Source organism: Lutjanus erythropterus, chromosome 3 (assembly GCF_056507025.1).
Source record: "Lutjanus erythropterus isolate fLutEry1 chromosome 3, fLutEry1.hap2, whole genome shotgun sequence".
Classification (NCBI taxonomy): Eukaryota; Metazoa; Chordata; class Actinopteri; order Lutjaniformes; family Lutjanidae; genus Lutjanus; species Lutjanus erythropterus.
Genome location: NC_139319.1, coordinates 27,716,685 through 27,733,565, shown reverse-complemented (window position 1 = coordinate 27,733,565; position 16,881 = coordinate 27,716,685). Strand labels below are relative to the sequence as shown.

At 40.2% G+C, this 16,881-nt stretch overlaps 1 protein-coding gene across 4 annotated transcripts in view; it reads right to left on the bottom strand.

Annotated features, from left to right (window-relative positions):
* Positions 1-16,881, bottom strand: part of LOC146330182 (uncharacterized) — an 80,351-nt gene that overhangs the window by 36,150 nt on the left and 27,320 nt on the right. For all 4 annotated transcript variants that reach the window (XM_084715673.1, XM_084715674.1, XM_084715672.1 and 1 more), the window contains exons 5-7: positions 10,890-11,111; positions 6,678-6,926; positions 4,848-5,012 (exon numbers count right to left, since the gene is read on the bottom strand). In XM_084715673.1, coding sequence (XP_084571799.1) covers positions 4,848-5,012; positions 6,678-6,926; positions 10,890-11,111 — 636 coding nt within the window. The remainder of the gene's footprint in view (positions 1-4,847; positions 5,013-6,677; positions 6,927-10,889; positions 11,112-16,881) is intronic.

Sequence of the window (16,881 nt, the reverse complement as noted above, 5' to 3'; positions counted from 1 at the left end):
AATAGAAGTAGAAGAGAAAATGGCGCCAAAAATAGCTGTGTGCTCCACCGTTGTCCAGGTGGTTGTGAATCATCCAACGGCAAAGATGGAGGGAAACGAGAGAGGTAGTACTCGTGTGTGTGTCTGTGAGGGAGGAGAGAAAATCCTCCACACTGGTGACGATTAGTAGTCCGCAAAACACCCGGCGATCTGTCCCACTGACGCACACCACAGAGGTGTGTCACAGAAACGAAGCTCTCATTTACACACACAACGCACATACACACGGACAAAGACAAGCATCTATAAACTCCCTCTATTTCTCTGCCATTTCCAAAGCTCTGTGAAGCCTGTGTACACACACACACACACACACACACACGCAGAGGGAGGGAGGGATGCTGCAGGGGAGGAGGGGGAGGGGGAATGGGTGGGATTTGAATAATCTCTCTCTGCTGCTCGCTCACTCTTGCCCTCTCTCCCTCCCTCCTTCGCTCACTCCCTCCATCATTATTTTCTCAAGTCTCTCGTCCTCTCCGTTTCCATTTGAATGAGAGTGTCAGAGATGAATCATGCCAAGGTTAGATGTGATGAAAAGGACCAGAGAAAGAAGAAATACTGTAGAGACCAGGGAGCGTGGGAGGAGCCACGTTCTCACACATCACCTCTCAGTGGCAGGTGCCATATTTAATCTATTCAGCCACACAGAAGCCTAGTGAAAAGAGACATCTTTGTTTTACAAAAACATATACTCACACTATACTTGCAGTTGTTTGTTCAAGTTCAGCTGTGTTTTCTAAACAATAAAGCCAAAGGTTTACGTTAAAGGGATACGGCAGAGTTTGTAGACAGAAACATGTTTACTGTTGCTCTGCAAGTCTTACATATTGAGCACATGTATAGTTAATTTCTTGTCCTCTTGCATTTGCTGTCACATTTTGGCTTTGGACTGAAAATAATTTTAGAAACTGTTGACAAGTAGTGAGAGTAATATTTGGCTTATATAACCATGGTTTCCCAACAGGAAAGGCTGTCTGACAGCTAAGTGGTGAAAATATTTTAAATATAGTGTACACTTAAAGGGATAGTTTATCCAAAAATGAAAATTCAATAATTATTTACTCACCGTCATGTCGATTGAAGAGTGGGTTTAGTTTTTAGTCCACAAAAAACTAAACCAGACCTTCAGTCGGCATGAAGGTGAGTAGAGAATGACTGAATTTTAATTTTTGGGTGAACTATCCCTTTAAACTGATTTTTTTTTTTTGGGTGGACCTTTTTTTAACAATACCTTTTGTTGCTGACTCTGCTCACAGCAGTTAATTGCTTAGCTTCAGTTTTGGTACTCCTCCCTGCTTTTTCAGACTGGGGGCGTGCCGATCAGAAGACATGAAAAAGAAAAATCACAAGTGCTGCATTCCTCCTTCACAGAGAAAGTCTTTCCAAAGAAAAGTGCGTATCAAGTGGCCACTGGATACAGTATGAGCAGCACTAGAGAAACACTTGAGGAGAGCCTCCTCTACTCTCTCCTACAAGATATTAAAACAGATGATTCTCATACTGAAGGTAAAAAGAAAACTGCATGTTTCTAATTACCAAAATAAAAATCAACATAGCCAGCCACAGAGCTTGGATCTTAGGTAGATCTTTCAGGCGTCTGTGCTTCTATAGAAAATGTACGCATAGAAAAAAAATATGGTATATGGTGATGATGTTCTTTGGTGTATCTGTAACTACCTCTGGCCTCATGGGGTTCTTCAAGAATCAAGATGGTCACTCAGACAAACAAGCAGGAAAGACAAAGTCTGTTACTAACAGCTGCACCAGGCAAATATGCACACTGGCAGCCCCAAATGGCAGCAGGAGGTAACTGAACTTGAGGAGCCACAAATCCTGTGTTTACTTTGACTCAGCTGGTTTGACATACTTTTCTTTACCGCGGTGCTACTTTGTGATTGAGGCTGTTAAGATACATTTTTACACAAAAACCAAGCCTGGTAAAACTTTAATTTGCACTGTACAATAAATGCAATCCAAGTAAATTTGACTTATACATGAACTTCAAATCAGTCTTCAAAAATTACAACTGAGCCATGACACAAATAGCACCCAGAGAGCACAAGACAGTTTATGGACAATAAAAGCAGAGCCCTGTGTGTGTGTCCATGTTCGATAGAAATAAAGAGCTAAAGAAAGCCACTGGGTGCTGTAAAAGCCCACACTGCTAACCACTGTCGCCTGAGGGTTGCTGTGGTGTGTGTCAATGAGAGAGAGAGGTGTATGAATCAAATGCGTGGGGTGTATGAAGTGCGGGCTGACTGCCATCATGAGTGTGACAGCATGTCTGTGAGTAGCGGCTCCCCACATGCCCCAGAGAGACTTCAAGGACCGGCCACAGGAGGGAGGCAGCCAGGCGCCCGGGCCCAGACCAGAGTCACCACATTGGGAGAGGCCTCAACCACAGGCCCTGGCTTCACAGTGGGCCTGCATGGAGGAAACCAGTAGCTCCAACACTAACACAACATCTGTGAGTGCACATGTATCTGCTACTAGCAGAAATTATTGTCTTGATACCAAAATCATTTCTAAAGTGAGTTTTTTTTGTAATTTTCTGACTGCTTGGATCAATCAACCAGTGAACGTGAGTGTTTACTGGTTGAGAACTGAGTGTTTCAGCGCATTAAACAGCACTAAAGATTAAATCCAACTTAAGTATTGCAATGATTTGAAAATGTGGTTCCATCCACTCCAAATTCAAAGAACATAATGTGTGTGTGTCTGTGTGCACAAGTGTGTGTCAGGAGCAGCAGAATAATTACAGAGAGACTGCAGCGGGATGATAATTATGATTGCTTAAGCTTCCAGGGGCCTTAGTCAGTCAACCCAAATATGCGAGTTTGTGTGTGTGCAGCTGAACGGTAAACATCCAGCAGTGTGGTTTGGAATTAATGGAATAATCTCATTTCACTGTTGGAAGTCGTACTCAGTATACAGGATGCTACAGAGCACAGGCAGCTTACAGTTGAACTGCACAGTTTTCAGATTGTTGTACCTGCACACAGCCAACCAACTACAACAGCTCTCTATCACTCAAGACAGGTTTCAGGACTGATACAGTCCACAACACTGACAATAGTTAAATTCCGGGGTTTGACATTAACCATGAACCGATGACCCGTGGCCACAAAAAGTCACTCTGTGGCCACTAGCCACCAAATATTCCATGTCGTTAAGTTTTAGCCCCATACTGCGAGCCTTTGTCAACCCAACATTATAATTTCAGAAACATCCTAATTCCTTTGTGCCTTGGGGCTACTAAAGTATGGGGTCACTAAGCCTAGTCAAACTGCTAATGCAACATGACATACTGTGGTGTGCATAGACAATACACAATGCCTTCAGAAAAACACCACATCACAAACAAGTGTTCCAGTTAAAGAAGGTCGAATTAAGTTGCATTAGCTTTTTCTGTACTGTTTTCACAGAAGTTCAATTTAAGACAACAAATTCAGAATCTTGGACAGTGTAATTAGCGTCTAGCCCTGAATTCTATGAGCAAGACTTTTTTCTAAAAAGTTTTATTTATTTATTTTATGTATTTAACAGGGACAGTGCACAGCTACTTAGCCACACCAGAGTTAGCTATTTCATCTGTAGTCCCTGGGCAGGAAACAGAGAATAATTTCTCTGCTAAAAGTTCATGTATGAAAAGCACTAAACCTGAACTGTGATCAGATTCAACATAAGCATCTACATATTGTTGTTTCCTTCCTTGGAAACAGTCACACTGAAAGACATTTGTATGGGTTAGTGTTGTTGACATGGGTAACTAGCAGCCAGTATTAATCCTGCAAAGTACATACGGGTTTTAGAGCAACATATGCTGCCATTCAGAGGACTTTTTTTTTGCAGAGACTTCCCCGTTTATTTCAGCAAGAAATTGCCAAGATACATTCTGCATGTGTTACAACAGGTGACTTTGTAATATTAGAGTTCGGGTAATAGACTGACCTGCCTGCAGCCCAGTGTGTGGCACATCATGAAGCACAACATACAACAACTAAGACCCTGGACTGTTGAGCACCTGAAGTTGTATATCAAGCAAGAAAGGAAAAAAAAAATTCCCTTTCAAAACTTTAACAGTACGTGTCCTCAATTCCTAAACACTTACTAAAGGAAAAGATGATGTATCTGGCCATGTTTTATGAGCATGTTGCAGGCATCAAATTAAAGAATGAGTGCATATTTACAAAAAACAATAAAGTTAGTCAGTTTGAACATTAAATATTTTGTCTTTGTACTATATTCAATTAAATATTGGTCAAAAAGGATTTGCATATTATTGCATTTTGTTTTTATTTACGTTTTACAAACCCCAACTTTTTTGAATTGGGGTTGTATCTGCATAAAATAATAACCATCAAGAGTGTCAAACTAAATGCAATTAGCATTGGGTTTTAAAAAGAGCCACATCACCAAAACCCTGGTGTACAATCCAACCCACTGTTAATACCACACGCACAAACTACAAAGTTAACAGAAACCTCTTTAAGTGTTTTAAGTAAAATCATCCTTGTTTGGCACAGAGTGTTGCTCTGCCAAACACGTTCAGAATACCAAATGAAACAGGTTCACAGCTTCAGGTGCTTTGGTTTCAAGATTCACCCACACATCAAAGCAAACAAATCACATCCAGTAGCTGTGAGAACGCTGGAGGTTTGCCATTGTAGCCATTGCCAAGAATCCTGGGATTAATGCGGTTTTGAGAAGCTGACACACCTGCAGCACAAACATCTCTCCTTGCCAACACGCAGGACGAGCACACGCACAGGTAACAGTCATACAAACAGCCTCTCACACATCCTTACCTGTGCTGTTCAGTCGACTGAGTCTTGCTGAGCCGCTTCTTTGCAAGGGATACTGGGATGCCGGCTTCGCCAGCTGATTGGCAGCAGAAGCCGTCTTTGCTGCGGTCTGATTGGCGGCTGCTGTCTTGGCTGTGCTGTGGTTGGTTACTGTCGGGGCCTTCAGACCTGTGGAAGAGGATGCAGAAGTAGTCAAAGCCCATTGCAGAGCTTCTCTGGAGGGCTCCGTTTCACTCACTGGTCAGACACTGATGCTCAAACTGTCCTGTTGCAGTTAAGGGAGCTACAACTGTGAAAACAAGTCAACCATGAGCCCTCTCTCCTGAGAGATGGTGGGTCACTGAGCTGAAAAACTGAGACAAAACATTTCAAGTCAGGGAAGCCAGACCAGGAGATTGTTGGGTTTTTTTTGTTGTTTTTTTATCTTCCACCATCCTTTTCTTGTTCTTCAGTCTTTAATTTTTAACAGCTAGCTTCTCAATTTCTCTATTAGAGTCTGTCTTTGGCCCTCACTCCCTCTGTCATAGGATCTCGTGTATTATCCAGTCTCAGACCGAGACAGGGTACACCACTGAAACAACTGTCTGCTTCTGTCCTCTGATGCAAGTGAAAAGTCTGGTGTGTTACAAAGCCATCCTGCTAAACAGTCACTGTTGTGGGTGGAAGTTGCAGAGTTGATATATTCATACACAGAATGAGGAAACGGAAAAGGTGCACACATCTAGAATTGTCCCAACCTTCATACACCAACATCACAAAAATGAAATAGAGCATCAAACAAATCATTTACAAAACAAAACTGTGCATTTTCACAGGAAGTGTATGAAAAAGTACTTGCAATAATTAGCTCTGTAATTGCAGGATTTAAATCTGTTCTCCATAGTCCATTAGTATTTTCTGTTTTGCAAATTATTAATTAAAAGCACAATGAAAAATGTTAAAAATACAAAAATTGTTGATACTGTATTGAATAAATGTATTATTATGTATGGATGGATGTCATTCTGCAGAGAAAAAATTTTCTTTTCCCTCACATTTGGTTTTTGAACGAAAGAATTTTAAGATAAACTGCGGTCTTGTGACATCAACAAACCTGCCCATGATGACAGAAAATAAATACTGACAGGTTCATGTGGAAACCGGTCGCCTTTTTATACATGCATTGTCTAACTTCAACTCAGAGTGATGGACAACAACATTTGCTGGTTCAGCCTTTTTAATTGTGAGGACCTGCTGCTTTTCTTTGTCATTTATGACAGTAAATGGAGAGTCTTTGGGTTTTGGACTGTTGGTTGGACCAAAAAAGAAATCTGGAGGCCTTGGATATTTGTGATGAGCATTTTTCATAGTAATAGATTATGAAAATGATAGTTTGTTGTAGCCCAACACAATACAATGTCTGTCACAGCATCAAAACCAATCCAGTTCTGACTGTTGCTATGAGAAACAGACTGTTGCTATGGATGCAGTTCTGATCACAGGCTCTGAAGGAGCAATAAAATAATTTTTAAATCAATAAAATCCTTTTTAAAACAATATTTTGTGTCAACTTATTGTTTTAGTGATAAGCTGTGTGATAAGCAGGATAATGCACAGCGAGTCGGTCATTATGATGAAATAAACCCCTTCAGGGTGATTTAAGACCTCTCCAGGGGTTTACTTCCTCATATTAACCTGCTTACTGTACATTATCCCTCATGAAAACACTGAAACCAGCCTTCAAACATACACAGCTGTAATTTTATCAGCAACTGAAATAAAGCAGTGAGTAAATGGGTAAGCTTACAGTGTTGTCTATAAATTTGCTTGGTGTGAAGAATGTGGTTTACTGACCTGTGGCAGTGGTTCTGGCCTGCAGTGACAGAGCTCTGGTCCTCATTGCAGGAGGCTTCGGGGCAGCAGTGACACCACTGGTAGCACCGGGAACTGCGTCACTGGGAGCACTGTTGCTGCTGGGAGCTGCAGTGCTGGACACGAGGGGCTTCGCTGTGCTCTGGCTGACCATGGGAAGTGTGCTTCTGCTGGACCGTTCATCTGGCTTGGTGCCTGCTGGTGCTGGAGCTCCTGGAGATGTTGGAGAAGCTGAAGGAAAGAAGATACAGGAGATATTAAAATATGAAGAAAAGAAAATACTGAGAACAGATGGAAGAGCAGAACTTTGGAGTGGGTGTTCATGGTGTCAGGTTTTTTTGAACATCAGGGTTGTGAATTCCATAAATAATAATATATCTGACAAAGAGAATAAGGTAAATAAATAGAGAAAAAGGAGAGACAAGAAGATAAAGAGACCAGAGTCTGATATCATGGACAAATCATCACTACTACCCAAATTACTTTCTAACCTCTGTTGCAGAGAAGAGAACTGGGGCTGCATTCACAAACTTCCTAGTACAAAGAGTTGCTCCTTGTGACGAAATTCTAAGAAAACTCTTAGAATTATGACATTTTCAAAGAATATTCCCTTAAAGTTAAGACTAGATTCTGGTAAAGATTAAAGTTATTCACAAACCACCATAGCCCTTAACAGAGCTTAAGGAGAGAGAAAATGGCAGAAAGAAAGAGAAAAGAGAAATATTCTCCAAATGCTGGACAACAGTGAGCTAATGAAACACCACAGATTAGATCATGCAGGGATAATGTTTGTGGTTGATCTCATAAGAGATACACAAATGTCTCCCACCCACTGCAGAAATGCACTAAGGTATTTGTATTATCACTGCTGATGAAGATTGTGACAGACCGAAGTCAATGCTGTTGTACTGTTGCATTTTTCCAAACAATTGCAGCACTTTCACAGTCTGGTATTGTGACACAGTTCAGGTCATTTCCAGGATGTCTAAACCTCGTAGGCTCACAGGGCACTCATGGACAGAGCAGACTCCCCCATTAATATCAAATATATTAAGTACTAGAATTACCAGCATGGTAATAAACATTAATAAATAAAAACTATCATCATGTGAATAGGCTTGGCTATGGCTTACACTTTATTCAACAGCGATGTTTATTACATAATAGAATTCATAATTACACGTCTAAATACTGACTGAATTCCACAAGTAGACCTGGATTTCACTATCCATTCAATTCCCCTTGTCCCCACGAGCGCTTTTTTTTTTGCAATAGTACACTTTTTTCTCTTTTTTTTTTTGGATCAACCAATCACACTTTTTAAAACAATTAGTTATACCTCACAAAACCTCCTCACTAAGATAAAGTTTCTGTCATTACCTCGCTCAGAGTTACTATGTTCAGAGCTCTCAGAAAACAGCCTCTGAGCAGTAAAACTGAGGTGGTGCGTGGGAGGATGATGGCTCAGCAGAGAGCAGTACTCACAGTATGTTCTTGCGATTTCTCTCCTTGTACATATAATAAATATGACCTCTGTGAGTAAAGACATGTCCGCCCACCTACTCAACATACACTTTCTAATATATAACCCCCCGTAAAGAAACTCTGTCATCATTCAGAGATTAGATTAGGATGCTGATTATAACTGTCAACATCAACACTGTTATCTGTCTAAGGTCACTATTATTTGTACTAATGGGAGATAAGAGAAATGAAAGCATGTGGGCTTTATCAGATGTTTGTGTGTGTGTTGTGTTGGAGGGAGACTGTGTGTTAAAGGATGTGTGAAGGGGTTGCTTAATGTCAATCTACCGACAGAGGACAGAGAGAAAAAAAATGTCTTGTTTTCTTGTTTCTGTCCACTGTTATTTTAATTATTCGTTTCTATCACCCTGCCGACACCTACAGGTCACTTGTTGTATCTGACCAGAGATTTATAAGGACAGATTAGCCAGATAAAAGTGGAGGTGTAATAAGCAAGAGTAATTTCTGGTGTTGTGTTCTATTCTTTGTAATTAAAAACAGATCCAGATTTGCAGAAAAAAACAACAACAACAACAACGTCCATGTGGCGGTGCATGATGCAGAGCAGCAGATGAGCTCTGTGGAGCACAAACTGGCAAAAACAAGCTTCAAATTTAACCAACAGCACATTCAGTGTATCTCAGCTATACATCTATTCATCAAAGGATATCATGCAAATTTATTTCCACACCGTAAAATAAAACAGATAGAGTGTATTTGTATACCGTATTTTCCGTTGAGACCCATGATAAGAAAAGACTTACACACTGGTAGATTCCTGATTGCCATGTGTACGGTTCTCAGAGTCTCAACCTTTCACACATACACCATGTGATAAAAAATTGAATTCATTATAACTGTGTTTAGAAAAGGCACATACAAGCAGGTGTGTGGAGGTGTACGATACTGATGCTCCTCTCTGATACAAATAAATATAGAACCTAAATATTACCATGGGAACTGGGAATCTCAAATGTAATCTAGTTACCATAACAACCTGGTGATCTGTAACCATCACTGGGATGTGTCATTGTGTGAGTGAGAGCAGAGAAGATAAGAAAACACGTAGAGTCACACTTTTCATCACATCTTACTACAGGAAGGGTTGTTTAGGAATGTCAATATTTCTGTGTGACAAAAGTAATCTCAACTGCACTCACTAGCTTTTTTCAGAGCCACATCTCATGGTTGTCAGTCTGTTTTTGTAGTCATGTTTAGTAAGGGTTGGTAGAGTCCATTAACAGCAAGTCTGGGAGGCCAAATGAGAAAAATGTGTGGAGATCCCCGCCACAAATGAATGCTTCTTTTAGTGACAAAAAGCACTCAGTGCTGGGTCCAATATGTGACTGTTCTTTTTTGGGGAAGGAATAAATTATATGCAACTAAAAAAAAACCCACCACCATCACCATCGTGATTTTCCAGATCCTAAATATATGACTACATTTTGAAAAGACAAAAATATGGGATAGTAACACTTCTGTACATCACACATTTGAAACACTCACTTTCAGTTATGGTTTGCTCTGTTTTAGTCACACGGCTTCTTCTCTTCTCTACATTTCCAAGTGTGCACATTTTCCCCAAACTTTTCCTGCATCCAGCTGTTTTTTATGTGTAGATGTAAAGTCTCAAACGCAAACTTGTCTTGTGGCTGTGCTGCCTTCACTTAAATAAGCCAGTCTTTTGTTTTAGTCCAGTGGCTCCATCCTCTGTGTGGATGGTTTTGGCACTCAGGGAGATTCAGAGTACAAACAGTTTGGTTTAACAGGTTGGAATTATTTTCTCCTTCGTGCCATCAAACAATTAAACATGCAAAATGGTCCACCTACGGTGTGTTCTCTGCAGCGAAATGTGCAGTAATTCACACACTATTATGGCATTTATTGTGTCCTCCTATGAAAATGTTCTTGCACCGTCTGGCATTTTAATGGAGGATCTTCCCATGAATTACGTTATTTTTCAAACTCAAAATGTCTTCAAACTAATGAATTATTCTGTCAAAAATCTAAAACTTTGGTTTTGATAACAGCAGACTGACTGCACATGATGACTCCTACGACAGGTCTGGACAACTCGGAAATCATGTTCTTACCAAAGCGAAAATTCAAAATGCATGAAAACCGGTGAATGTGACAAGTTCTCCTAAATCACTCATACACACCACTTAACAATGAACTGGTCATACAAATGGTTCTTGAACAAGGCCCAGCGTTTAGAGTTTGTATAGGGTGGATTTGTCCCAACATGAACACACACAGTACAAGCAAGTCATGTACAATTCTTAATCCTAATCAGGGACAAGGAAACATCTCTCCTGCCCTCAGAGTGGATTGGACGGACGGACGGACGGACGGACGGACGGACGGACGGACACACACACACACACACACACACACACACACACACAGAGTCATTTACAATGTAGACAATCATCTCTTAAGAGTGTGCTGAAGTTCACAGAGATTCTTGTACAAACATTGTGCTAGTCAGAGAGGAACTGACTGCGTATTTCCCCGTGTTACACACACTCACACTCACTCACCCTGGGGAATCTGAAAATGTGTGTGTGCATGTATGCGTGTTTGCGGAAGAAAGCATGTGTGTGAGTGAGAGTGAGAGAGAGGAAGAGCACTCATCTAAAATATACACACGCACTCTGGCCTCCTCACCTTTGCTTGTGGCTCCATTGTTCTCGTTGCTTCCCAGAGACGAGGAACTGTGGCTTGTGGGTAATCCTTTAACAGGAAGTTTTGATGCGGCGGGTGCTGCGGGTCGTCCGACCGACCCTGATGCTGGCTGTTGATTGGCTGTTGTTTTGGAGTTGGACGTTGTAGGACCCGTGGCAGCTGATGCAAATACTCGCTCTGTGGTGGTGCGAGGTTTGGGGATACCTGGGAGACAGAGGAGATACAAAAGGCCATAAATTAGATTTATTTATGATTACAGACACAATGCAGAGATAACATCTGGTTTAAAAACAGTGATATTACATAAACCTATTCATCCCCTTCACCATCATGTCTGTTTTATATACATACATCTGTGTGCGATTGTTGTGTTTACTCTGGTTTTAGAGAAGAAGAAAAGTCAATAGAGATATTTTTGTTCATGCCAATAAAGTTACTTGGCTTGAACTGATAAACTAAACAGTATATTAAAGGTGTTGTTTCTTTTAAATGCAAACCAAAGAGTTTTCTGAACAGCTGAACCTTTGAACATACACAGGTGTTTTTGTGAGCTGACGATCATGATGTAAAAGAGTGTTAATGCCACATATAAGTAGATAATGACCTTTTCTCCAAACATTTATTTAACAAACTTTGACCCACAAATCTTCTCTCTCTTTGATCAGAATATATATATTACAATACAAGTGACTAAACTAGGGATGCACAAAAATATCATCAGTATTGGCCAGTAAAGGCTTTAGAAATTAAATACTGTTTGTCCCAAAATGTTTTTTTTTTGCTGATATGATAGATAGGATGACACTGTACTTATGCATACATGATATGAGCATGTTTGCCGTCTGAAGTAAAAATATATCCGCATCAGATAAAATGGGTTAGAAAATACTGGCATATCACATATTGGAAAAATGCAATATCAGGCATCCCTAAACTAAACTGAGTCATGTATACAAAACATGTTGCTACGCTTTGGCATTCACTGGAGAACGGTTTTATAAAAACAGTAAGAGGAAGACTGAGGCCACGCACAGGTTAAAAAGACTTAAGTGCTCTCTGAGAGAGGAGCTAAACATCAGCATCACTGAAGTCACTGTGACATGATGTCAGCTCAATATTTATACTGCAACACGATCAGCTAGCAGAACTTTACTTCACTCACTCACACTCACACACACACACACACACACACACACACACACACACACACACACACACACACACACACACACGCACACACGCGCACACACGCTCTCTCTCTCAAGGACACAGTGTACAACTAGCTGTGTGTGTCTGATGCTTGCTTGCTGACTCCGATTAGAGTACAGTATGTTGTTATGCAACTGACACCAGTGGCAGCTGAATAGCTGCAGTTCACCCCGATATCACAGAAATTTGCTAATTATTTATTAGCAACCAGGCTTTTAAAACAGTTGGATCATTTAATTGATCAGGACAGTAGGATTTACATTTTGAACGCCATGAGAACATACTGTAAATGTATAACAGTATTAGGAAGGACAAGGAATTATTCCACAGGTTTCAATTGTACATTTTTCTTTTTGTTCATTTGTGAGACACTGTTTAAATGTCACTTAAACATGCTGTCAGGATGCCAAGGTGCCGGGGAGATATATCACGTCAGTACTGTCGCCAAATCAGCACAAACACACAACACAACAAATTTAGAGAGTGACCAGTGAAGAAGGCTGAAAGAGACAGGTCTGCCATGAAAGCTCCAAAAGACGTGTCATTCAACAGAACTGTGAGCAATGGTGTGCACAACTGTGTACAGCTGATCTGCTGCTAACAGCAATATATGTAGTCTCAGAGTAGACTACACACTGGTACTGCAACACACTGGAACAAACTGATGGAATATTTTCAAAGAAAGGAATAAATGTATTAAATTTACAAGAAGAGGCAAATCAAGCGTATGTCATAGACAATGTTTCATAAAGTTTATAAACTCAGATTTTTTTTTATAGGGGCTGATTTGCTGCCATTTCAAATTCCTTGCTTGCAAGTTTTGTTCTGGAGGACAGAGAGCTGTCCTCAACAAGGATAATAAGAATCCATTAAAGTACCAGGTGTCAACACAAAGACAAGATCACATAGTTGAACATGTGGATAATATATTTGAATACAGACACAATTTTAATACCAGATGTAAATGGGATGATTTAATAGTAACGGTAATAATTTTACTGGTTCAAATTGTAGAAGAGTAAGTAAGCAAAATTTTGCCTGCTTGATATATCTACATGTGGCTAACATGAAGAAACTTGTTGAATCACTGTAACAGACAACACAGCATCCATCCATCCGCAAAGTCAGCTTTTAAAACAAACAAAAAAAATCCAATCAAAACTCAGGACCAGAACCTGCCATGGGACCCAAACAAATGATTAAGGAACAAACAAAATCCTGAATCGTGACCTATAAGTCAAAGTCTTCATAAATGACAGAATGGCTCTTTTGTTGGTATCCACAGGATATGAGAAATATGCTCAACGTGCTGCTGCGGCCTGTAGACTGAGACTGTAGTTGTATAGTTATGGAAATGTGAAGCACAACGTCTCTTCATATTTGTGGACTGAATCACACATTCTTTCCAAAAACCAAATGAGAATGAATTCCCCTGAGAGCCATGACGCCCTCCTCTTCACACCAAACCAGGGGCTTGAAGACTGCAACACAAAGAAACACCAGCACAAGAGGAACAAAATGTCAAGTGACAAACGAGAAGAGATCTCTGCTTCATCAGTGAAATATTTCAAGTGTCCAGGATGCAGAACCACAAGCTTCTACACCTCCAACATTTTGTTCTGATGCCGCTTCACGTAAAAAAATCACTGAACTGTTGCTTCTGCACTCCACAGTAACACCACTACATACCTCGTTACTGTCAGCAGCCGTCATAACCACTGACAATCATTTCATATCATCTCATTCAAACGGCAAACTCGTGACATATTTAGGAACTTTTCCAAACTTGTCTTGTAAAGCGGAGAGCCCACTTCTAACGGATCATCCCGGCACCGACATTCAGGACCTGCAGCCTGATCTCCAGCTGTGCATGGAGGTCCCGACAGACCTGCTTGTCCTGACAATATCATGACTGCTGCCATGAACAGACAGGGTGCTACAGTGTTATTACTGTGGGCTTTAAGTGATGCATTATATTGTGGGTCGACACTGAAGTGCTTGGAATGTCTCCCTCCACACTGATCATGTCCTCACATACCCCAAAATTATCTTTTGTTTTTGGTTTGGAATAAAATAAAGGCCATTTTAGGGTAAGGGTAACCCTGAACTGTACATATACAGTGCAGTGTGTACCTTGATCTACTACATATATAAGGGGTTTTTATATGTTTGCATGTCTCCTGGGATCACAGAAAACCTTGAATGTTCACTCGATCTTCCCTGAGTCAAATCACTGACTGGACTATAATGGACACCCTGTTCTTCCTCCTTTCTTGAATGTTTAATTTTAAAACAGTACATTGTCTTTATTTCTTTTTCTTTGTCTCACACACCTTGCCTCCCCTGACCTACACATCCTCTCTTGTTAATTCCCCTTTGTTTTGTCCTCCTCTTCCTCCTGCTCTGATATGTCCTCTGAATTAAAGACGGCGAGGAGCCAGTGCCTCATCCACTGGGACAAAGCATGACCAAGAGCTGCTCAATTTATTTTTCATTATTACAATTCGGCTCGCAAATCTTGTGCATTTTTCTTTCACTGACAGTTGAAAACAATCGATTAAACATTAACATTTATTAACATAAGAAATGCATGTTTTTTCTTCATTTTACAACAGTTACAATTAACGAAATTAAATGAAACGAGGGAGGCCAAACTAAACTGTGAGAAAACCTGTGAACTCTGGAGAAATGGCAACATACATTATTGATTAACATTTGTAATTGGTTAAATTCTTAACGGTGACTAACTGATCCTTAATTACATCTCAATGTTCACAGCCTAATCCCAATAATTTGGGACCAGTGTCCATATTTCAATTTGACAACGCAAAACCGCAAAACATTTGTTAAACATGTGGAAAGTTGTGTTGAAGACAGATTATTTGATTTAGGATCTGAAGCAGTGCCTCCTCTACAGCACACATCATACCAGACCTGGCAGTTCCAAAGACAAGCAACAGCTTCAGATTTCATTCAGGAACAAAAGATAATCTCGTGTCTGAAACTTATTTGACTTATTACCTTTGCCAGGAAGGTTATGTTATTGGTGCCATGTATTTATCCGTCTGTCAGCAGGATTATGGAAAAATTGCTGACCCAATTTTTATGAAACTTTGAGCAAGGTTGGAGTAAGAGCCAGGGAAGAGCACAGTACACTATGGAGGGGATCCAAATCTCAGGGAGGATACACAAATCATTTTTCAGTTCAGTTAATATTGCAAGATAGATGGAGATAGGTCTGTCTCTTCTAGTTTTAATATTCAATGGTCAATTTTTTGGGACAAACCAAATGAACATGTATTATAACATGTTACAGCTCAAGAAACAGAGTCCTGTCACTGTGACAGTATTTAGTCTATCTGAATGTACAGGCATCTTGTCTCATATCAGACATGAAGAATCCTCACACCTATTCTTAAAGTTATGCAGGGTTGTACCAGACCATGCACTGACTTAAACACACAATCCACCTAACATGATAAGGACTACATTTTGGGACTTAAGGGAGTCCAACTGTCTTACAGACTCTTTTTCTCCCGTCTGGGGATGTTACTGATTAATCACTTTTGAGAATTTAACTGATTCATTAACCAAGAATCTATGTTTTGGGTACCGTTTCTCCAGAGCTCACAGGTTTTCTCAGTTTGATTTGATCTGCCTTGTTAGTCTAGAAATGGCAGTAAAAGTGAGAGCCTTATTGTTTTATTTTTCTGTTTGTTTAAATTGTTTCTGCTTCATAAGTTAATGTTTTACATAACTAATATACCCATAGAATTGTCTTAAAAAAAACTTAAAATGGAGAAAAGACATTTTAACACTTTAGCTCCCTTACGCCCCGGGACTCTGTACTCTGTAATTCACTGTAGTGCCCAGGCGCATCCATCATTTTAAAATCAGCCCCTAGCCATTGATAACCAGAACCTGAAATATTAGTATCACTGACGGCTGTGATTTTCTTGTTACTCTGCTCTCATTGCCAGAGAGGAGTGCTGTTGCCTCGGGGGGGTAAGTGCAACATAGAGTCAGTAGGAGGACTGAGGGGTTGCAAATTCCCTGCACATAAATTCTACAATTCTTCTCATATAAATGAGATGCCAAGATCACTATCTACAACACTGTAATGGAAAATGACAAGGACATTGAGAGTTTTTCAGCTTACAGTCACATCACATGATCACCATCATGAGTGCACATGCAGGCTGTGGTCCAGAGGGAGGTGCATTCAAGAGTTGGTAAGGACGACTGACCGGGTTGTGACATTTCCACATTTAAATTCTTAGAGTTTACATTACAGTTAGCCAAAAGCACCACCTACTGTCACATTACTGTTGTTTGTTCTCAAAAGAGCTGTGTTTTTAAGAGACTATTGATGAACTGCATCAACATTATAGAATTCTACTGAAGTCCAAATGGTCATTATTGATGAGTCAATTAATTGATTGCTAACCTCGTCAGCTATCGGTTAAAGGAAAATAAACAAATTTTACAACCCTACTCCTGAAACACCCCATTTACATAGATTTACTGTGCATCTTGTATGTGCTGTTAATTGTTCATTTCATACATTTGTACTTAATACCGTGTTGGTTTTACATGTTTATGGCCAACAATTTGCTCCTACTATTTGTACCTTACTTTGGTGTTGTGCTGTATCCTATGATACAGTGCAACAACCTCATTTATCCACAGACAACTTTCAAACTTTCAAACTTTCACCAACTTTCTCCAAGCAGGAGTTCTGCCAGGCAAAGATGGGGGTAGAAAG